At 57.5% G+C, this 22,658-nt stretch overlaps 1 protein-coding gene across 1 annotated transcript in view; it reads right to left on the reverse strand.

The window, feature by feature from the left end:
* Positions 1–6,576: 6,576 nt before the first annotated feature.
* Positions 6,577–22,658, reverse strand: part of Antxrl (ANTXR like) — a 28,017-nt gene continuing 11,935 nt past the window's right edge. The window contains exons 10-18 of the mRNA XM_063233517.1: positions 21,517–21,615; positions 19,494–19,563; positions 18,902–18,992; positions 17,656–17,763; positions 16,746–16,781; positions 16,422–16,460; positions 15,396–15,515; positions 15,138–15,218; positions 6,577–7,011 (exon numbers count right to left, since the gene is read on the reverse strand). Coding sequence (XP_063089587.1) covers positions 6,577–7,011; positions 15,138–15,218; positions 15,396–15,515; positions 16,422–16,460; positions 16,746–16,781; positions 17,656–17,763; positions 18,902–18,992; positions 19,494–19,563; positions 21,517–21,615 — 1,079 coding nt within the window. The remainder of the gene's footprint in view (positions 7,012–15,137; positions 15,219–15,395; positions 15,516–16,421; positions 16,461–16,745; positions 16,782–17,655; positions 17,764–18,901; positions 18,993–19,493; positions 19,564–21,516; positions 21,616–22,658) is intronic.

The following is a 22,658-nucleotide window of genomic DNA, read 5'->3' on the forward strand; positions in this document are numbered from 1 at the left end:
TCTCTCCCTCTCCCTCCATCTCTCAGTCTCCTTCCATTTTGCAAATTGTCTGCCTTTTATCTTGCTCTTTGGGCTTCTCAGTTTCTACACAGCCGATGGTGCAATGGGGGCCGAGCACAGGGGGACACAGGGTCTCAGTCCACAGGGGCGTCTCCCTGTCCCGGTGCCTCCCTGTTCCCTGTGTGCTTGTCCCCCTGAGTCTCTGTCACGGCCCGAGGGTGTGGACGTGAGTTCCGTGCGCTGGAGTAGGAGATGTGAGAGCCTTGGAGGAGCAGATCTCCACCTGTCCAGGCTCAGACTTGCGGCTCCCACTCTTGGGGAGCACTCTTTCTCTGAAAAGAATCCTTATCTTTATTTCTCTGGGCTTTGTCCCCCAGAGGCCCCATGTGGTTCCCATGGCCACCCCTTAACCCAGCTACCTCCCATTTACCCCACAGGGTAACCCCAGGCTCAAGGGCCACCCCACCCAAGAAGCCTCCCCAGGGCTCTCCTGGCCCCTGGAGCCCTCAGTGAAACCTTGCAGATGACGATAAGAATCATCCCAGAATGCCAAGCGCTCAGGTTTCCTGGCCCCGGGTCAAGGCTCTTTGCTCTACCCGGGGTTGTATGTTGCTCCTCCCGGAGATGTGGGCTAGAGTGTAAGGGAAGGGGCAGGGCCAGCAGCTGGGACAGGGCACTCAGCCATGGCAGTCTCCAGGGTCCTCTCAGCCGCTGGGAAGGTACCTGTGGCAGGAGACCTGGCTGGGAGACCCCAGTGCCAGGCAGTTTCCAAAAATCAGCCCAAGGTGGCCTGATTCTGGGCCTTGTGGGCTGCGGGATCCATCTGCAGGGAAAAAGGGGTGTGCTGTGAGATGCCACCAGAGGGGGTGACTGGCCACCTCGGGTCTGTGGATTGGTGGACATTTCGTGGGTGCCAGCCTCCCTGGGGCCATGGGGAGCCCCATGGCTGGAGCTGGGGTGCTGTTGCTGGCCTGTCCAGGAGCTCTGTTGCTCCCCATGTGTGGGCATCGAGGCACGCCCACAGGGCCAGGGTGTTTGGTACCAGTGACTCTGGGGAGTGTGTCCTCTCCAGGAGGTTCTGGGCCACATCTGGTTCTCAGGGTGGTGGACATGAGTCCCCTGCAGGAGTAGCCATGCCCCAGTGGGAAAGACAGCCCTGAGGCTGAACCAGGGTCCAAGGCCCAGGGTAGGGAAGACACCAGCCCTGGCCCGGCCCTTTGTGATCCACAGAACCCCAAACATGGTAAGGCCTTGGGAGCGGGCTGGCCGCATGTGGCCTCCTCCCAGCCAGGCCTCCTCTGCTATGACCCCCGTGGCTCTTTAGGGTGACTTGAGTTTGTTTTCAAGCCTCCCCGAACAAGACCACCTTGGGACCGGGGACCCCTGAGCTTGGTCTCCCACCCCAGTGTCATCTACCAAGTTCCACATCCCCTCACTCTCTGGCCTGGTATGTCTGCCTCACCTGCCCTGCATCCCCAGCCCCTGTACCCACATTCTGCCTTGTGCCTGTTCCCCCTTCCTGATGGCCTTTCCTCTCTCCTGAGTGGGCACTGGGGCACCCCACAACACTGCTCATGGCTCTCCAGTTCTGTCTAGAGTGACCCTCTTCCCCCAGGGTACCCAGGCGGCCATGGCTGCTGGATGTCACTTAGCCAGGCCAGGGGGGCCTGATGGAGCCTCTGGACCCTAGGAGTGGCCTCTGGCCTGGGGTCCCACGGAGCCTGGGGACAGTCTAAGCACCCTGGCTGGGTCCTCGAGGAAGAGTTCGTACTGTGTGCATCCCACCCCCAGTAAGTCCCGGGAGGACCTCAAGAGGCAGGGAGCATGGTGGAAACTGGCCCAGTGCCTGGAGTGCGGAGGACCCAGTATGCCTGAGCTCCCAAGAGTCGCAGATCCCACTTCAAGTGCTCCTCACACCTCATAGAGTTCCGGGCTGTGTGCAGACATTGACCAGGGTACTGGGTGCTGGCTTCCTGGCCCCAGCTGTGCAAGGAGCAGAGGCTAGCAGCCCAGCCTGGCAAGCTGAGGACAGGGGTGAAGTGGGGGAGCAGGCGTCTGACCTGATCTGGGAGCTTCGTGCAGGGAGGCAGCTCTCAGGGTCCCTGCGGAGTCCTCAGAGATCACCAGGGAGGCAGCAGGGGGCGGGGAGGGGTTTGCATGCACAGCTGTGGCCTGTGTCCAGCATGAGTCACGTACAGTGGGTGCCCTGGTCATTCCACTCCCATAGCCGGCAGGCAGAGGGGCGAGATGCGCCACAGCAGAGGAAGAGAAGGCTGCGGATGGGGGTGCCCGGAGGGGCTTGTGTGGGCAAAGCAGGTTTCCCATCAGCCCCAGCACGCCGAGGAGGGCCTGGGGTTTCCTCCTGGGGCTGGCCCACAGGGTGGGATGCTCAGGGTTCCACGGGACAGGCCTGGAGGACAGTCCCCAAGTTCCCTGGGGCTCTGGGGCCAGTGCTCAGCCCGAGGCCCGTTCTGCCAGTCTTGTGGTTGATGAGACCAGACCGGGGACCGGAAGTGGCAGGGAGGTGCAGGAGATGTCCAGCTTGATGGTCACTCAGAGTGACCTGGTACACCAGATCTGCATAAAGACGCAGGTCCCCACACAGCACTTGTGACCCCTGGGACAGACCCAGGACTCGAAGTGCCCCCTAAAGAGGGCTTGTTCCCAGCCCTTTTCCCTTCCCTTAACATCTGCTTGCAGTAAATTTTCAATTTAACGCCTTTTCCCAAGTTGGCTTTGGGCCTCTGTAACTTGGCCTTTTAGGTCACTCATCCTGTCCTGTGTTTTTAGCCCTCTTTGATCTGTTTTAAGCCCCTGCCACCCTCTTAAATAAAGGGCCCTGTTAGATCTCGTGTGAGCTCTGCTGCCTTCCTCTGGGCCTCCTTATTTCTTGTGTCTTGATGCTCCTTACTGAGATCCTAGGTTTCCCCTCCCAGGGCCTCTTTAGTTTGGGTTTCTGTCAAATCCCGGAGCTGGGGCCGGGCAGGCCTCTCACAGACAGTTTGCGCTTGGCTCTGCAGAACCCACCAGCGCCCATCAGTCACAGACGGGAAGAGGTGGCAGCTTCGGTCAGTTTTCTGCACCAGCCTAGTGCAGAGCTGGGCAGGGAGCCATGGGGCCTCTTGGGTGCTGGGCCCTGGGCGGGGCCTGGAGTTTCCGGCTCTGCTTGGTGAGTTGGCAGTTAGCTGCCTGCAGCCCCAGCTCAGGAGGCGCCGCTCCCAAATCTAACATTCCGAGGGCTGATCCTCCTCTCCTCTCCCCACCTGACATGAAGCATCAGAGCCCTTCTGGCACAAGGTCTGATCTCCTATAGTCAACGTTCTAGCAGTCAATTAATGACCTGGCTTCCCTCACATTTTCTCCCTTAAGATGCTTCTAAGAATTTTCGGGCACTCAGAAGACTTAGTTTCTTGCTTTTAGCTGAACTCTGTCTTGAAATGCCTTGGCACACAGACTTTGATTGAAGGCATTGGGCGTTAACCATGCCGAGTGGTATACTTTCCGCCCACTAGCTTTCACAGAAAAGCCAAGCAGGCTGCTGAACCGTGAGTCTGACGTCTACCTTGTGTGTGGGACACAAAGGAGAGGGGCCGGGACAGGTGCCCTGTTAAGAGGGATGGCCCAGTGCCCGGCTCTGTGGGTGGCATCGGAGGAAAAGCGGACACACGGGTGGAGGGAGGTTAAAACAAGGGTGAATGGACAGCAGGGTGGCTGGCATCAGCGCTGGTGAGTGTGTTGAGGGTGTTTAGGCAGGGGTGAGGAGCAGGACCTTGCCACGCCCAGATGCTTGGCGTTGGCCCTGCAGAGGGCTGGGCACTGCCCTGTGGGCTGCCCTGCTGTCCAGGAGAAGCTGTGTCTTCCGTGGGAGCCATGGGGTTGGAAATGTGCGGTGGGCTTGGGGATGTATGACAGGCCCCTCCCCGGCAACTCCTGACCGCCCGGGTTTTAAATAAACACCTCCAGGTTCAGCAAGGGGTGGGTAGCTCCAGTAGTTTGCAAGGTGATGTGACGGGTATGGGGACACGTGATGGAAACAAAACCAGCTAAATAACAAGACGGAAGTCTGTACTTTAAATCCAGTTTGAGTGGAGCCCTAGTAACAAATATAAGCTTGGAGCGCCACCTTCTGGGCCAATTTACCATCACACTGGCTCCCCCTCTTTATCGGCTCTTGGCTATCAGATGCCCGAGGCCCTGCTGGGCAGGAAGGACTTTCCTACCCCCGGGGCACCTCCCAGGCCATCTTCTCTGTGGGCCATCGCTGCATTCCTGTGATGCCCCATCTACCCACGGCGAGCTGGGAAACTGCTCCCTTGAGTTTGACTCCCGGGTCAGATTGGGCTCCCAAGGTGAACCTCTTCTGGCCTGGAGCCCCAGAGCCCCAGAGCCTCTGCGGATCACAAGGCTGGAGCCACCACCCAGGTGACCAGGATGCTGGCCCACACCACCCTGGCTCTTCACGGTTAGAGGAAATGACACTTCTCCACAGTCCTGTCACCAGCTGATGGGTGGCTGGGCTGCTGGGTCCTGAGCCGCCGTCCCATGCCGCAACCCCACTGTGTGGCAGCAGCTGCTCAGGAGTTCGGGAGTGGGGGAGCAGGCAGTGTGTCCACGACCTCACCCAGTGAGACGGGCCCTGCCGGAGGTGAATTAAATTAAATGAGGCCATGAGGGGGCTGTACCCCATCCAGGATGGCTGGGATCCTCAAAGAAGAGATGGGGACAGACACAGGCAGCGGGAGGACCGTGGGCAGAGGTAATGGGAAAGTGGCCACCTGCCCTCAGGCCTCCTGGGCACTCAGAGCCCCTGGACTGTGCCCACTTCATACCACGGATAGGATCTGAGGTGTCTCTAGGACCTGTGTGTGTAAGGCTGGGCCCCCAGCTTGGCACTGTTGGGGATTGGTGGGAACTTCTGTGGGGCAGACTCAGGAGAGGCTATAGGTGGTTGGGGACACGGCCTGGAATGGGATGGGGACCCTGAGCCCTCCTCCCCCTTCCCAGCCACCAGGAGTAGAGAGTTCGCTCCACCTCATTCTCCCCACCACGACGTGTGGCCTTACCTCAGACCCTAAAGCGACTGGACCACTCAGCCACAGACTGAAGCCACCAAGCCTCAAACCTCAAACACAAATCTTTTTTCTCTTTAGGTTGATGATTTCAGGTATTTTTTGTTACAGTAGCGGAAAGCAAACATACCTTGATTTTGGATTTCTAGCCTCCAGATCTGTAAGAAAACCTCATTGTCTGGGCTCAGTCTTCCCATCCTAAGGGGCACAGGCCAGTTGGAGGAGGAGGACAGCAGGCAGGAGGCAAGACCTGGGGAGAAACTGTGCAGGGGTGGGGCAGGCAGAGCTAAGGGCCTTTGCCTGCCCTCACAGCTCAGCTTCCAAGGGGACAGGAGAAGGCGAGGTGGTGCCAGAAAGGCACAGAATGAAGGAGGCGGGTGGCAGGGCCACTCACTGGACTTGGATAGTCAGGATTCTCAGCATGCAGAGGACAACTCTGGAGGAGCCTGCCCCGCCCACGGCCACACCCGCCAAGGTTTCACGAGGCCCCGAGCACAGCCACGGGCAGCCCCTTTGTAGGAGAGGGCTCTGTGGTTGGACGCTGGGTGGGCACTGCCTCGGTTCAGCTCTGAAGTCCGGCAGCAGCCTGTGTGCTGCCCTGGGGCTGCGGCTCAGAGGCAGACCACTGGTCTGGCATGTGGGAGGCCCTGGGTTTCAGGCCCGGCCTCTTTGATTTTTGGGGGTGTGCCCTGATGGGGACTTGAGACCCCAGTCCTTTCCTGAGAGGGGCTGCTTATTCTCTGAACCTCCTACCGCTGCTCTGGGGCCGAGTCTCTTAGGGAGCCAGACCAGACCAGCCTGTCCAGCCCCAGGTCACAGCCCCTCCTCCAATCCCCACGCTGTGACTCTGTTTCTGTGGAGTGCAGGGAGAGACAGATGTGCTGCCGGAGGGCAGAGGCCAGGAAGGGTGGGAGACACCCAGCTCCCATCCTGGCAGAAGGCGGGACCCAGGCATGGGACCCAGACCGTGGCAGCTCTGGATGGCGCAGGACAGAGAAGCTGGAGAAGGGGGAGAAAGAGCCACTCCCAGAATGAATGAAAGGTTGGAAAGGGACCCAGAGAAAACGACCCTCCATATGTGACACAAGTCTCTCCAGCCAGCCCAGTCAGTTTGCAAACGTGGGGACAGTGTGGTCATCGCTGCCCATCGTGTTAAACCCACACTGAGTCAAGTCCAAAGCCTGGCCTTTCTCTGCGTGTGCAAACTGCACAGAAATTTACCTGTCAAGCTGGAGGTAGCTGGGGGGCAGATGGGAGGTGCTCAGGATGGATTAGGGACAACTGGGCAGCCTGGCCCCTTGGTGGTGACAGTGTGGGTGGGAACAAGCCTCTTTCCTGCCTGGCACCACAGCACACCAGGGTGCGTGTCCTGGCAGAGGCAGCTGGGGTACATTTCAGATTGGAGCATCTCTAGGTGGGTACCACTTGTTGCTTGGCAATGAAACCCAGCGCCTTTTGAGGATGAACCAGGACAGAAAGCGTTACGTTCAATTCAGTATCAAAGATCTTAGTCATAGATTTTTTTGGATCTGGAAGGGGAGCGGTAGGATTTCGAGGGACTGAAGGATTCCGCAGATTTCCGGGTGAGGGGTGAGAGCAGCGGGAGGACCCTGGAGGTGCAGTCGGAACACTTGGCCGGGAGCTGGCACCGAGCGTAGATGTTGCGTGGGACATTCTCCTGGTTGGGCACCAGGTACATATTGGGGGTGTACGGGACCTCTGGGGCGGGGAAACAGTTCCCGCTGGGTTGCAGGTAGATCCTCGGGTTGTACGATGCCCGTGGGACAGGGTAGCCCTCCCTGTTGGGTTGGTGGCAGGTCCTGGAGCTATAGGCTGGCTGTGTGGGCTGGCAGCACTTCCTGTTGGATTGGAGGCAGATCTTCTGGCCACAGGAGCCCTGCGCGCAGGGGGCGCTTAACAGGGTGATGTCGGTGCACCTTCCCTGTAAGGAAGAGAAGAGGGGTACGGTCACCAAGGCACCCATGGGAGTCGGGCCCGAGGCTGTGGGTGCCAGCGGGGAGGTCAGGACCCATCGGGACGGGCGCTGTGGGCCTTCCTTGTTGAGACTGCATGTGACTCAAATCAAACCGCAATCCAAGTGGAGTCACTTGTGTCAAGCACGTATCAAAATGACAATTAAAGGAGAGAAAGCTGAATTTACGAAGGACAGGATCTCGCACGTGGTTGTCCCAGAAGCACAACTGCAAAAGTCTCTGCCAGACCACAGCCGTGAAGCTTTCACATCGGTGGGTGGTGGGTTTACAAATGCATGCTCTGCAGCACCCAGTAGACGCAGGTGTCCAAAGGCGCATCCCTTATCCCAAAAACCACTCATACAAAGATACCCATCCACCACCCGTGCTCCCAAAGCCGCCCTTTGTCACTGATCCCGGAATGCCCTTGTGACCAAGGAGTATTGCTTCAAAATAAGGACACAATCCCTGTCTTCCCTTATTAGCTTCCCTCTGCTTGGCTCTTTAAATCCACCCGTAGAGGGCCCCGCCGTGCACGCTCCCGTTACCAGGCTCTCCGTCTCCCCAGTAAACTGGTCATCACGGGGAATCCCTGCCGGTGACTTAGTTTGCTGTATTGGTGTTAGAAATGGAGCCACCTGTAGAGGACATCAGCGAATTGGGGGACCACCTCGGGCCCGCATTTCCCGCCTTTTTGCCCAATGCATCTTCTCCTAGCTGGAGCCCCTCTCACTTTGCTTGGGAGTCCCCACTGCGTTCATCGGGGATCTGCTTGGCGTGAGGCTTCCTTAGTGAAAGAACCTCACATCCCTCTGGGCCTGTCACTTTTCTGGGAGCCTTTTCTGGAGGGAGGCTAAGTGTCTTTCTGGTTTCCAAGGACTCATCTTCTGTCTGTGCGGATGGCAAGTGTTTTCTGGAAAATTCCTGGTTTTTCATGCCTGATGAAATATTTCATTTTAGCTGCACGCTTAGTTTAACATGGTTGTGAATTCTCCTGTTCTGCTTTCACTTTTTTTTTACATGTATCTATAAGTAGTTTGACTCTTTTATTCTGATTGTTTCTGAACGTTTTTCAAGAGCAAAAGTGAACACCTAAGTATTGCACATTGTGTAGCTGCTTAAAAGCCAACAAGGCATTCAATCTTGGAGGAAGTGGGGGACTCTGACTTCCAAAGGAAAGATTCTCCTTTGTAAGGATAAACGGGTCGAGACTAGGCAAGGTTGACATTAAAACACCTGACAGTCACAACAGTTTCTGTGCAACTGGGGAAAATTGGTCACAGGCTGTACAAAAGTCCTCAAACAGACAGCAAATGAATTTGGGCCAAGTACACTAATCCAAGCAAAGCGCTGGGCTCAAACCCTTAAAACTAACTACCAGGGCTTGAAGGATTTTCATTTGTTCTTGAAAGATTCACTCTCTGTACTGGAGCTGGCTTTGACACAGTCTTGTCCGGTGCACACTTTTACACTAACTGCCTGGGAGGCAACAGCGCTTGGCCGGGCAAACCCTGAAGATGGAGAGTCTCCTCCCCAGTCCAGATCTGTCTGCTGTCTCTGCACTCTCTCGCTCAGGCAGAAAGAGGACCATCTCAGTCCCCACCCCAGGAGAGGTGCCAGTTGCCATCGTACGGGGCACCTTGTGTCTCAGAGACTCCTACTGCGGGGCTTCACGCTGAGAAGTGCAGAAGGGAAATAGTATCTAGAGAGAAAGATCAGCTCTAGAATTCTCCTGTGGGCCCGGGACAGCCCCAGGAAGGTGGCGGCTCTCCTGATGTCCCCATCAGCTGAGCAGCCAGAATGTCTCCGGCCATCCTGACCCGGAAGAGGGCATCTGCTACCAGATGGGCCTGGACTGGATCGGGAGACAGGACCTGGGGACGCCTGGTCATGTGGCTTTGCTGGTGCACCTGACTGTCCCTTATCTCCGCATGGTGTGACCCTGCATTCTTAGTAACTTCATGCAATGTTGATACCTTGGGAAGTTTGGAAGTTTGACTAGGAGACTCAGCAGGGGGCCAGCCAGGGTGCTCAGTTTGTAAACATCCTCAGCCTGTGCCAGCGGAGTGCTACTCCCACCCCAGGGTGGTGGCCTGCTTCCAGTATAAGGGGGGAACAGTATAAGGGGGGAAAAGAGGCTTGTTCTTCCTTGCCCGTTTTTGCTCTTGTTCCGTCATCCTGCCTCGCAGCCAGCTGATGATGGACTGAAACCTCCACAAACTGTGAGCTAAATAAACCTTTTTCTCCTTCATTTCAGGTGTTGGGTTTATTGGCTCAGGGACAGAGACAAAGTAACCAACACTTCAGGGGATGCTTTTTATCCTTTTTTTTGAGAGACGGAAAACGTGGAGCTAGGCGAGGTCAAGCCACCCAGCGTGGCCAAGTCAGGTTCTGCTGTGGTTGCTCTGGAAACCGCCCCAGGGGCTCCTCTGCACCCACCACTACTGTCCCCAAAATAGATTCCTGGCCTTTCACATACATCAGATACAAAAAGCCTCCTTATATCAGAAAGGGCCTCGGATCTGCTCGCAGGGCTGCATCTTCCTGGGCGTGTTCATCCATCCATGCATCTATTCGCCCATTCGTTTGTCAGAGAGCTTTTGTCTATGAGCCCAGACATAAGACTGCTGTTTCAACAAAGCTTGTTCCCATCAACATTCCAAACTGCACGGCTGGTGGGTGTCTGTCTCCCTCCTCCACGTCCCTGTGACCAGGAGCGCTGTCGAGAACAACTTGACCCCTGGATTGACAAAGACCGTGTTTGACTCCTGTCTTTTGCTTCACGGAGTTCAAGCTGCCCCAGGGCATTTGCACCGGTGGCTTCTTCTGCTTGGAAGGAGCTCCTCTGACTTGCTCTCCACTCACTGATGCTTACCAATTTGTGTTCAGAGTAAATGTCAGTCTGCTCTGGCCAACCAGAAATTTGCCGGCATGCTGATGACTCTTAATTCTCTGGACATTCGTTTGTCACCTCCTGACATTCCCCAAAGAAAATGTAAACCCATCGTGACGGTGGGGCTTTCTTCTGGTTCAGTGTGTCCCCAGTGCCTGACGTGGAATAATCTTTGCTGAATTAATGGGGACAGTGGGGCCTGTGACTGTTTTCCTTTGTGAGATCCTTTGGGCTGTGATGCTTACCTAGATCTCTGTGCTGAAATAATCCACTGGTGTTTTATTTCCCTTGCTATCAGTAGTACTATTTATCTATGTGATGTCTGAAACTATTTGGGATTTATTCTATTACATCGCGAGGTGAAGCTTTAGTCCCCGGTAGCTTGTTAAATTTTGCAAAATCAAACTTTACACAACCATTAAGCACGCAGTAAACACACAGAAGTCCACCCGAGAGTGCCCGCGTGCCTGCTCTGGGCACCGGAGGGGACTCCTGTAACAGCACAGCCTGCTGGTTCCAGGCGGAGGCTGCTTGATTTGATTTGGGGGTGTGGTTTTATGAATTATTTGAGTTGTTTGAATTGTTTGAGCTTCAGGTCTTGACCTGGGATTAGGCAAAATTTCCTTCACTACTTTTTCTTTATGAAAATTCCTTAAGTTTATTATTTGGGGGTGAACTTTGGAATCATTTTGGTCAAATTCCTTAAAATGTTTGATTACAGTTTTCACTAAAGTAGTATGGATTTCTCTGGGAAAAAGTGACATTGTGGCTTTTATATTTTCAAACTTTCTCTTACCATGATGAGTAAAGCTTTGTGGTCTTTTCATTGTGGGTGGGTATATTTTTGTGGCAGAGGCATTTGGGTTTTTATCATTTCTGGGAACAGAATGGAAACTACCTTGCTTATTTCCAGATCTTTCTTTTTTTGGTACCGGGTAGCGAACTCAGGACTGCCCACTTGCAAAGCAGGCGCTTATGCTGCTGAGCTAAATCCCCAGCCCTAGATCTGTCTGCTTATTTACTCTAATGTGCACTCAGAGATCTAAGCCAGCAAACAGGGATTTCTGACATCTCTCAACCAATCCCTGGTGAGAGGACATTTCTCACAGTGATCAGCAGGAATTTGGCCACTTGCTTTTGCTGCCAGTGCTGGGAGCTCTGTTCCTGTCTCTATTTCCTGATTGTTGCATGGGGATGCGTTGGGGGCAGGGGCAGAGTTAGAGGGCCGCCTGCTGCCATGGAAACCTTTAGCTAGTACCCGAGACTTTCCTTGATGGCACTGGCTTGCAGGACAGTTAATTAGGGCTCCTGAGCAGTGGAGAGCCACAGTTTGGCTCTATCACAGGTGCTCCCTTCATGAGGAGAAGAATCCAGGAGGTCCTTGCTCCTCAATGCATCCTGCGGCCCATCTATCGCCAAGCTGCAACGGCTCTCAGAACGACTGTTTCCCGGTAAATAATAGACACAGTTCGAAGTTAGCAGGTTGCCTAGTAGTATGAAAGTCAAGATGGACTATGCACGATTGTTTTGCATGTAGCACATTTTGGGCAGAAAGGTGGACTTTCCGGATGTTTTCACAGATCTCATTCTGACAGCGTGATGCCGGGGACACTGCTTCCCCTGGGTCAGTTCACTGCACAGCGACAAGCCTGCCACTCCACGACCATCACTAACATCAGAGGCTGACTTTCCAGCGCTGCAAAGTGCAGCGTGGTGGTTGCCTTGCACAACGGAGGGGGAGCCTGGAGCCGGGCTGTGGGAAGTGTGCCCTGTGGTCCCCTGGCCTGTGGCTGTGGGCGGCTTACCCTGCTCTGCAGAGAACCTAGATTCCTTTCAACATTATTTGTTGGGTTGATGAAAAGCATCTATTTGTAGGAAGCACTCAGAACAGAGTTTATGTAAGAGGAAGCTGCGACCCCTGGTGGCTGCTGTGAGAATGGAATGTCCTCTCGATCCCAGACGGCCCCAGGAGGCCGCAGAGGGAGGAGGTCCTTGCAAAGGCTGTGCCTTTGCTGCAGGAATCATATTCAGGGAGAGAGAGTGAGCTTCACCTTGTTAGCCTGATTTCCCGCCTGGTCTAAGAGGCACTGGGCTGCGTTGGGGTAGGTGAGAGAACTCCGACCTTGATGTGATGGGGAGTTTGATTGAAGCTTAAGGAACTGGACTGAGAGCTGCTCCTTCTCTTCTGTGTCCAGAAAAGGCACAGTGAGAAACCTTCCTTTGGGGAGCTGCCAGCCATGGGGCAGAGAGACGCATGCATTTAACAAAAGTTGCAATCAAACAAAACGGCCTGCTTTGGCTGCAGAAGCAGAGAGGTTTGGGTTGTTGTGGCTTGGCATAACTGACGCCATCTTGAGCCTTGCATTTAACTGGTGCTCTGTCTTTAACTCAGGAAAATGGAAAATTACTCAGGGTATAAGAACCATGAGAAAAACAGAATGAGCTGTACCCACAGGAGAAAAATTAACCTGTTCAACAAAAGAAGCAGGATACAGGTGTCAACCAAAAATTAATGAAAGATTCAAGCTGAATTGTTTCCAACAGGATGTCTTTTGTGATTCTCTCTTTTAAAAACTCTATAACTTTCCAGATCGGGGTCTCTTGTTTGGACCCTGAACCAGGGACTCTGTAGATGAATGGTCCTGAGCTTGGTTAATTAAATTCCAAATTTATCAGTTTGATTGCTTGGATTCCTGTATTGTTGTTCACGAACCCCCCCTCAGGGTAAACTGAGCCTTTTTAGAATTTCCTAAGTTACAATGTGCTAAATCTTAAAAATGCTACAAATCATACTTTTGAGAACACTGCGACTTTTAGGACCCTGTTGAAGTCACCCAGGTTGTTCAGATTGGCCTTCCGTTGATTACGTTTAGTCTACTTCCCTTCCAGACCCACCGTGTCCCAAATCCTCAGGAAAACTCAAAGTCCGCAAGTTGGCTCAGTGAGAAAGCAGAGTAGAAACCTGACCCGAAGGTGGAGGACAGGGTGAGAGACGCTATGCTGGACTTGGGAGGGTTGCGGTAGCTCCCCCGTCTAGAGACAGCGCAGTCATTGACAGTCCAAAGCTGTGCAGACCTCCTTCCCAGAAGCCCCTATGGCTTCTCCCTCCCTAAAGTCTGTGCCAAAGCTCAGGCATGTAAGGGTTTACTCAACCCCTGCACTCTCACAAAATAAATCAGCTCGCCTCAGCCCCAGAGCCCTTGCCCATCAGAGCCTCTATCAGGCAGAACCTGCCCTTTGTCCTCAGAGAGCGCCACAGCCTGCTCTGTGGTGACTCCCTCTGTGCCCCATTCAACCCTTTTCCTATCTAATTGTCTCCTCTCTTTTAATATTCTGCGCTGCTCTAGATTGAGGACAAAGTCCCCACTCAATCAGTTTGCATTTCTGATCTCAGCGTCAGGGACCTGCTTGCACCCGTCGATAGTGTGAGGGGCAGCAGCTCCTCTAAGTCCAAGGCTGGGTCCATGTGAACAGGCTCATTAGCTCCAAAGCTCATCCTCACCCCCAGGCCAGTGGCCACCCCACTCCAGGAGGAGGAGGAGGAGGAGGAGGTTAGAGGGGTCCCTGCCAGTCCTATCAGGACCCTAATGCTGGGTGAGGCTCTGAGCAGAGATTGGGGAAAGAGGTGTGGACCGCACAGGTGACCTGCAGAGATGCAGCAGCAGCAAAGTCTGTCCTGGCAGGATGCTTGGCTGATGGTGCCACCCTGTGCCGGGGTGAGTTACTGGGTTGGCACTGTTTCCCAGACAGGCTTCCAGCGGACTGCACCAGACAGGAGCCTCACGTGCCCCGCTGGGTGTAAAGGCCGCTTCTGTTCTATAGCACCAGGCAAACCCTGGGAGGGGGACTCTGGCTGAGCTAGCTGAGCAGGCCGGGCTGGTGTTGGGGTGCTGTGCACTCCACAGGGGGCTCCTGGGAGCAGTTCTTTTTAAGGTCTTAGGGAACAGGAGATGCACCTTGGACTTGGGTGCGTGGCCCAAACCTTAGGAAACCCACAGTAAGGCCTCCAGGACTACGGCAGGGAGGGAGGTCAGAGGAGATGGTGACGCAGGAGGAAGAGGGCGGCCAGGGTCCCTCTCCAGGTTCAGGAGAGACCTGGGTTGATTGCACATAGCCCTGGGTGCTGGCCCTGACTACCTGGGGTAACTTCCTGTCCCCTTTTGAGCCTCTGCTCTGGTGACACAGGGCTCCTCTCCATGGGACTGCAATGTGAGCCTACGGAGATGGTAGTGTGGGCCTGGCAGAGCTGGGCCACTGTTAGAGCTCTCTATAGTCACTGGGCCCCTGGCCACAGGCCTCCGTGTCAACACTGTCTTCAGATCCGGGCCTCCCCTTCTGGGTTCCTTTCCAGGGTCCACTCCCTGCTCTCCTGCCTCCTCTGCCTGGGGGGAGGCATTTTCACGCCAGAGTCTCTGCACCAAGCAGCCCTGTGCCGATCCGGGGGCCTGGAGTGCCTAGCTGCTTCTCCTGAGCAGCACTGCGGTGTCCAGCCAGCACAGAGCCGCTAGATAGCCACATGCCTGACCACTGAGACGGAGTCGCCAGATTCAGGGAGCAAGACCACTGCAGCTTCACACGGGCCCTGGGCACTGAACACTCTCTCCCCCAAGCCCAGTCTATGCAGGAGGCCGGGCTGTGGACCCGAGACCACCCAGAAGCGGGGTTCCGAGACCTGGGCCTGAGCAGGCAGTGCTGAGGCTGACCCTGCAGGGACCTGGGCTGTGGGGAGGTGAGAGCCAGGCTCAAGTCCAAGACCCGAAGTCTCCCACCCGGACTGTGTCATGCAAGATCTCTGGGCTTCTGTCCCCTCCGTAAACACACTCAGCTACAATGCAGTTCATCGAGGATTACACAGGGGCAATCTTAGGCTTGCAGCTGGCCCGCAGGAGGACGTGGTGAGTACCAGCCCTCGGTGTTAGGAAATTCCAAGGAAGGAACCCTAAGGATGTGGCCTCTCCCATGGTTGCCAGACAATGACATATCTGGTAAATGGTTCCACACTGGTCCTCCAGTCCTCCTGTGCCAGGTCACCAACATAGCGCTGATGTGGGTGCCAAGACCAGACACCATCTGGGGAGCTATAGCACCCTGTCCATATCCTGGGGTCTCCCTCAGCATGGGCCTGGCTCAGCCCAGAGCCGCAGTCCCAGGAACAAAGCAGTGGCCATTCTGCCCAGGGGAGTTTTCCAGTGTGCCACTCACCGGGGCTCTGGGCTGGTTCCACGTCATCGGCATTTGTTGGCAGCCTGGGTAGACGCAGGTGCAGCAGGAATCCAGGTTGTCCTGCAACACAGATGTGGAACTCAGGAAGCACAGAGTATGGACATGGCCAGGCTTCCGGCTGTCCACTGACACCAAAGACACAGTACCACAGGGCCCCGTCCCCTCCCAGGCCAAGGGTCCTGAGCTGCTGTCTCTAGAGCCACAGCCCGGGTCATAGCCCCTTCCAGGCCTTCTTACCTCTGCAGTTCTGGCCCCGCACCCACAGCAAGAGACTATCACTGTGGGGCTTGTGTTCACAGGCGGCTGGGGAGGGGGTTGTGCGGGAGGGGGAGGAGGCCGCTTATCCTCTTCTTGATCCTAGAAGTGAAAAAGACCTGTCTGTGGGCTCTGGGGGCAGGGACCTGGGGCTCTGCCCTGGCACCTGCACTAGGGATCAGCTAAGGTTTTGGGGTGACACAAAGGGCACTGAGCAGCACCCGAGTGACGGGAGGGCCCCACATGAAAGGACAGTCAAACTCCCCTGGTCTCCAACTGCCCCAAGCCCACAGCAGGGCCTTAGTCTCCCGAGGCTGCCCTGGCTGGCAGAAGCCTGGCTGGGTCTGCAGGGATCAGGGCACTGGCCACTGACTGTCCCCTCCCCCTGGCAGATGCACCTCCTCAGGCCACAATGCAGACAGCACAGGTCCCAGGCAGCACCCTGCTTCCCACTACCCCCAGCTGGTCCCCTGGCCCAGGCACTCAGCACTTCTGGTCCAGCCCAGCTGAGCCCCAGGCTGCCTCCCACCCCATCCCTGTGCTCCCCTGGGGGTGCCCTCACAGCCCAGCCCCCAGACACCTCCATCCTCAGCCCTGCAGTCCTGAGGCTGCACCCAGCCAGCCCTGCCCTGCAGGAGGTGGGCATGAAGACGAATCCAAAGATGCTCAGCAGGCAGCCAGGGCGCACACGGGGCCAGTGTGCCCTTCCCAAAGCCCTGAGCCCTCAGATCCCAGAGGCACCTTTGGGATCACACAGCCAGGCAGGTCAGTAGGGACGGAGACTACCGGAACAGGCCCCAAGGTGCTGGGTCTGTGACAAAGACTAGGGCAGCAGGACATGGAGCCGGGGCTGCTGCCCGGGGACGTCACGGAGTCCCCTGCCCTGTCCTCCTGGCCCTCTGCCCCAGGTGGGGTGAGGGATCCTGGGCACGGGCTTTCTGGAGCCTCATGTGATAGTCAATATCCCCCATGGGCCTGGGACAACACTGGGGTGCAAAGTGGGCTCACCTTTTCCTTCCGGCATGTGTTTGGTGGCTCCTTCTCTGGCTGGAACATAGAGAGACATAGTAAGGGCTAAGAATGTGGGTGTCGCTGTGGTGTCACTGAGGGCTCCCAGATGGCCTGTGCCGATGACCTGGTCCCAGGGCCAGCAGGTGCTGGCGCTTGGAGGTGCTCTCTGGGGATGTCATGGAGTCTTCTACCCTCCTGACCCTCCGCCCCCTTCTTTGCTCAGGTGAATGTGGCACCCTAGTCACAGGCTTTCAGTGCCCCTCTGGAAGGACAGCGCAGTCCTGGGTGTGTGACTACGTCAGGGCCCAGACATCCACTTACTTCAGGCACAGGCTGAGGAGGTGACCGCTTTCGTTGCTGGAATGGAAGACAGACACAGCAGGGGGTGCTGGGGCGGGCTCTGCCTGGGCCCTGTAGCCCAGGGGACCCTGGTCTAGGGCACCAGCAGGACACGGCCTCGGGGTGTCCATTGGCTACCCTGTCCCTGTGCCACTGTGTCCAACAGCCCATCTGACCCAAACGGAGGTTTGGGTCAGATGGGCTGTTGGACACACTGGCACACAGTTGTCGCCAGCCAACCCTCCTGCACTGCAGGACACTCCTGTCCTCTGCCCTCACTGCTGTCCCTGCTGGCCACTTCCCTGGGCAGAGCTGGGCACCTGCTCTGTGGGTGGACGTCCCCTCTCCTCCAGCTCCATGCTCCTTCCTCCGCCCCTGCTGCCCAGTGCTTCGGCTCTCCCTCCCCGGGTACCAGTCTTGTTCTGCACTGCGGCTCCACTGTGCCCGGGCCCTGGCTATGTCCCTGCCTGTGCCTAAGCAAAGGTGGCTCCCATGGGAGGATGGCAGCTGCCCTTCCTCTCCCACCTGGCCCAGCATGGCTGTGCACTCCATGCTCAGTGACAAGAAGTGGTGTTGCTGCATGGAGATGCACAGGTCCCTGTGGCTTTGATGGCACAGCCACCCCAGGCCACGCCTCCCTGGTCAGCACCGCCCTGCATCGGGGCCATCAGCGCTTGTGGGGACCCTGTCCCCGACCCCATACAGACTCCTGGGTATGCGTCCTCCTGAGGACTGCAGATGTCCTGGTGAGCACTCTCGGGGAGTCCTCTCTCCTGGACGATGGGCTGGGGAGAGCCCCGCTTAGGAGAGCCGCTTGCGGGAGGCGGAAGGCAGCTCACGGCCATGTCCTGAGGGCTCCCGTGTGCAGGGCCGGGCAGCAGGGAGCCCTCACCCTCCGCTTCCACAGCCACCAGCAGCAGCAGCACAGCAGCAGCAGCAGCGGAATCAGCAGCAGCAGTGGCAGGTATTTCAGGTAGGACTTGATGCTGGTCGACAGTTTCTGTGGGAAAGGGTGAGGCCAATGGCACCAAGGCCCAGCCCCGGGCACGGCCGGGGACGTCTTCCCGAGGGCCCACCTTGTTTCCTGCTCTCCAAAGATCGTTCCTAGCCTGCCGGAAATGAGGGACACAGTACAGTGAGGCAGGGACCGGGGCTGGTCCCCAGGCTGCAGGCCACACCTCGCCCAGCTCAGGTCTCTGGGCTCCGCCAGGACAAGGACGCCCGGCGCCTGTCTCACTCCGGCTCTCAGACCTAGCACAGCGCGTCCTGAGGACTCAGAAAACTACAGGTGTGATGTGGGGAGGTGGGGCTGCTGGGAATCCTGGGGAGGACAAGAGACCCAGGTTCCCCCAGGCCTTTCTGTCCCCCTCCTGTGTCTGTGTCCTGGGCTCATCCCGCCCTCTCTGAGCCTCAGTGGGTCCCTTCACACAGGGTAGGGAGCCCCCTTCTGCCCGGGCACTTGGGGGCTCCGGCCCTATGCACATGGGTGAAGGGATGGGGCTGTCCCTTGGTTGTCAGAGTGAAGGGACACTGGCTGTCTGTCCAGCCTCCCTAGTCACACGCTGGGTCTAAGGGGGCTGCAGAGGGGACTGGGCTGAGAGCACGGGCAGCAGAGAGGGGACGGGGTGGCCGTGGGCTGGCAGAGCCCGGATGTGCTCCTGTGCCCTCTCCTGGCTGTGCTGTCCTCCCACAGCTGTCCCGGGTGGCCCTGAGGAGGCTGTGCAGGGACAGACTAGCCAGAGGGGCTGCTGGGAGCTGTGGAATGAAGAGGGTAGGGAGGGTGCAGATGATGGGGCGGGTGACAGGGCTGTCACCGTGTGGGCTTCAGGCAGGGTCCCGAGTGGCTTTGGATCCACATTCGCATCTGGGGCCCTGATTTAGTGACACACACTCCTACCCAGTTGGTGGAGCCCAATTTCTGTGCCTACAACACGTATGTGCCAGGGCTGGGTGCCCTGGACCCCTGGTAGAGCTCTAGACAGCAGCTTTTTCCGCCTCTGGTAGCCCGGGAGAACCCACTTGGGGCCCCAGGTCAGTGTGCTGTGTTGCTCTCTGTGCTGCTGGGACCCTCTGCCTCAACCTCCCCAGGTGGGTTTGTGTCCATCTCGGGGCTCTCCGCAGGCTGGGCACGGCCCTACCCTGGTGTTCATACAGTCGGTGCTGGAGATGTTGGATTTGCTCCCGATGAAGCTGGCGCCGCTGTTGAGGCTGAGTTCCACAGACAGCTCCCTGGATGGGGACAGAGACAGGGCGGATAGCGCCGCAGCCCAGGGCCCCCTCTCACCACCCCAGCTCCTGCAGCTCCCAGGGGGAGGGTGGGTGCGTTCTGAGGTCTCCTCCAGGCCACTGCAAGGTCAGCTCGCAGGGGTACGGCTCGGGCAGTGAGCGTCCTCGTGGCTCATGGTGCCATCCTGGCCACAGCTGAATGGCAGAGAGGTCTGCAGGGCGTCACTGTCCTCGCTTCTGTCACTCACTAGGTGATCCCAGCCAGCAAGGGGACCCAGAGGAAAGGCTCCCGGCCCATCCTCTCCCACGTCCACCCTCAGCAGTGCCTGGGCCTCTGTGTGTCCCTGGCACCTTGGGGGTCACCACGGGGGCAGGTGGGGAGGGCGCCCCAGCCCGGAGCAGGCAGACCTGTGCTGCCTGGATGGAGACACCCAGAGTCAGGACATGAGAGGGTGACAAACACAGGCCACACTGTCCCCAGGATCCAGAACCACGGGCACTCACTGTCCAGCTTGATCGATCCTCGGTCCAGGACACATTATGGTAGTGTCTTCCACACTGGTGGCTCTTTGATCTGAAAAGAATGGCACCCAGGTGTCTGTCCCTGTCCCCTCCGCCCACCCTGGGCCAGCAGAGCCCATGCAGGGCCCATGGCCAGCATCTGCTGTCCGCCTTGCTTTCCAAGACCCTGCTCAGCTCCTGCTCTGCTGGGCTCCGAACAGCACTGGTGCACGGCAGGGAGAGGCAGAGAGGCTCTGAGCTCTGGTCCCCAGTGCAGGGACCAAGGGACCCAGAGCGAAAGGCTGACCAGGAGCAGCACCAGAGGCAGGGGCAGAGGGAGGGCGGGGAGGCGGGAGGCTGGTGCTGAGCCGGGCCACCTGTGCCACCCGTGGGAGCTGGGGCTGCTCTTCGGGAGATGCTGAAATACTGGGGCACTGAGAAAGGTGCCAGGCCTGGAACCAGACTGCACAGGCACTGTGGGGAATGGGAACCCTAAGAGCAGGACTTGGGAGCCTAAGTCCCCACGGGAGTCCTGCTCTCCTTGCACTCGGGGGCCAGCTCGGTTAAGTCAGGGCTCCTGGAGCAGCAGGGTTTCAGCTGAGGCCCACCAGAGCAGCAGCAGCCAGGGGCCATGCGAGGGAGCAGGATCTGGGCTGTGTGAGTGGTCAGTGCCAAGGCCCTGGGGCAGGAACAGAGGGGCTTGTAGAGGAAGGAAGGGCGGGAACCAGGAGGCGGGTGGTGAGGGGAGGACTGGGTTTTCCTCCTGGTGCAGAGGATCTTTGAGGGCAGATACTGGACACCATGTGGACATCGGTGTCATGGGACTGGCTGGCAGCTGCCTGTGGGGTGAGCTGGGAGGATCCAGGCTGACTGGGGATTTGACCACAGGGACCAGTAGGGGGCGTCACTGAGCAGGGCAGCCTGTGGAGGGGATGTGGGCCTCAGGTGGCTTCCCTGTTTTCCTCTCTCCCTCCTTCCTTCCTTCCCTTTTCTTGTCTATCATAGACGGTGAAGTTAGGTAGAAATATTCCAGGCGGTCAGAGAGGGCCAGGCCTTCCAGGGACTCGGTACAAAAGACAAAAACACACCCAGCGGTTGCTGGGGGGGCATCTGTTACAGGCCTCGGATAAGGACAGGATGGCCAGGCCCACACGCCCCCCAGGGGAGACGGTAATTGTTACCCCCCGTCCAGTAAAGTCTAGATAGACTTCTGTCAGTCTGATGGGTGACCAAGACCTCCTGATCCATCCCTTCCTAAAAAGTCCTTGGTTCTTTCCACGTATGCTTGCTACATATGTAACCTGCTTCCCCACTGGCTCAATTTGACCTAAGCATTTATACTCACAATCCTATTGGCTGATCAGAGATTTAACCCATGTTGTACCCACCTCATGATTTGCAGTGTAAAACCTCCTTTGAAGAGTGGCCTCGTTGGAACCCCCTCTAGGACCCCTCCTTTCTCTCAGGAGCTGTCTCTCCCAGTAAACTTTTTCCTATTGCTAACTTTGGTGTTCCTTAAAATCCGTTCTTTGATTTTAGGGAGCACACTTGGCATATCTCGCACTCAGCTGTCGGGAGTTAGTGCTTTCTGTGCACCCTGCCTTCCTTCTCCCTCTCTCCCTCTCTTCCCTGCACCGGTGGAAACCTCCCCGTCCCACCTGAGCCTGAATCCTCCTCACACTGAGCCACGCCCCTGCTGCCCGAGACGCCCATTCTGTGTGGCCTGCGGCTTCCAGGTGCCCTGTGTGCCCTCTGCCAGCCTGAGCGGATGGCTCCCCAGCAGGCTCCCTTTGTACCCAGCATGCTCAGGGCCCAGGCGGCTGCTGCTGCCCGGCTCCTGCTCTCAGGGAAGAGTCTGGAGGACCGGGTGGGACGGATGCTTCGGCAGGAGCTGGAGTTTACCGATGCCCACTTTCCAGGTGGTGACCTACCGCCATTCCCTGGGAATTCTCAGGCTGGCTTTTTGGGCTGAAGGGAAGGAGCCCAAGGGAAGCGTGCGATCCACAGAGGACACGGTGCTACTTACCAAAGATGTTGGTGGGGCTGAACTTGAATCTGCAGATCACCTGGTCTGGGCCTTTCGCATTATGAAACCCTTGTCCAGTGAAGACCACCGTGTAGGGTTCTGCAAGGATGCATTCAGATGCAGAGTGCAGCCATCACCCCCAGGGGGACTCCCAGGGCCCCCGAAAGGCAGCAACTGAGTATCTGTGTGTCCCCGACCAGAGGCAGTGGGACCAGCCCTGCAATGTGTTAGCCCTCCCTCACTATCCCTGCCCACAGACTGAGACAGACACCGAAGTCCCGAGGGCCTCCTCAGCTGGGGCCTCCCGCCCTGAATTCCCAGGGTTGCCCTGGAGATCGCAGGAGCGGGGCCAGCATGAGGGCACAGGAGGCCTCTGTCCTACTGCCCAGTGGGCTCCTCACAGAGGTCCACTCCTCGCTCCACACCCCAGCCTCTTCCTGGCCCACAGGACCACAGCTCACTGTCCTGTGTAACCCCAAGCCTCCTGTTCCACCAGTGTGGTCCTGCCTGCCCTCCAGACCAGGCCACGGTGGATAAGAGGGCAGCGGGGTGGCCCCACAGCACCCGGGCTGGGTTCCTGTGGCCTTCTGGTTGCAATTCCCAGCTCCTTGGCCCAGCCTGGCTCCCTCCCTGGCCCCATGGGCCTGGAGTGGCCCCAGGTCAGCCGGCCCAGGACCCAGCCTACAGCAGCCTCTCCCTCAGACCCTGAACATGGGCTGGCTCTGCGTGCCACTGGAGGACCTGGTCCATTCTGTGTCATCTGGGGCCTGGGCTCCTGCCTGGGCCTCCTCCTGGGTCCCTGTCACTGTGTGTGAGGTGACTCTGCACAGGAAACCAGCAGCTAGCAGGATGCCTCTCTATGTCATGGGCACTGTGTGCAACCGTGGCCCCCACATGGCTGGCTTCCTACAGCCCAGTGGAGGGAGGCAGGGTCAGGCCCCTTCTCCCACAGGTGACACCTTGGCCACTGCAGCTTCGAGATCTGGCCTCCGTGTCCCTCATAGGAGGCACCATGGCTGCAGGTGTGGGCAGACAGAGCGTGCTCACTTCTGGGCTCTCCACCCATTGTCCTGGGGAGGAAGGGAAGATGCCAAACACCTGGGTGCCGTGTGGTGACCAGTGGATAGAAATAGCACTGTGGG

The sequence above is a fragment of the Cavia porcellus genome, unplaced genomic scaffold (genome assembly GCF_034190915.1).
Source record: "Cavia porcellus strain 051 isolate PalLab524CR breed Dunkin Hartley unplaced genomic scaffold, mCavPor4.1 scaffold_23, whole genome shotgun sequence".
Taxonomy (NCBI): Eukaryota; Metazoa; Chordata; class Mammalia; order Rodentia; family Caviidae; genus Cavia; species Cavia porcellus.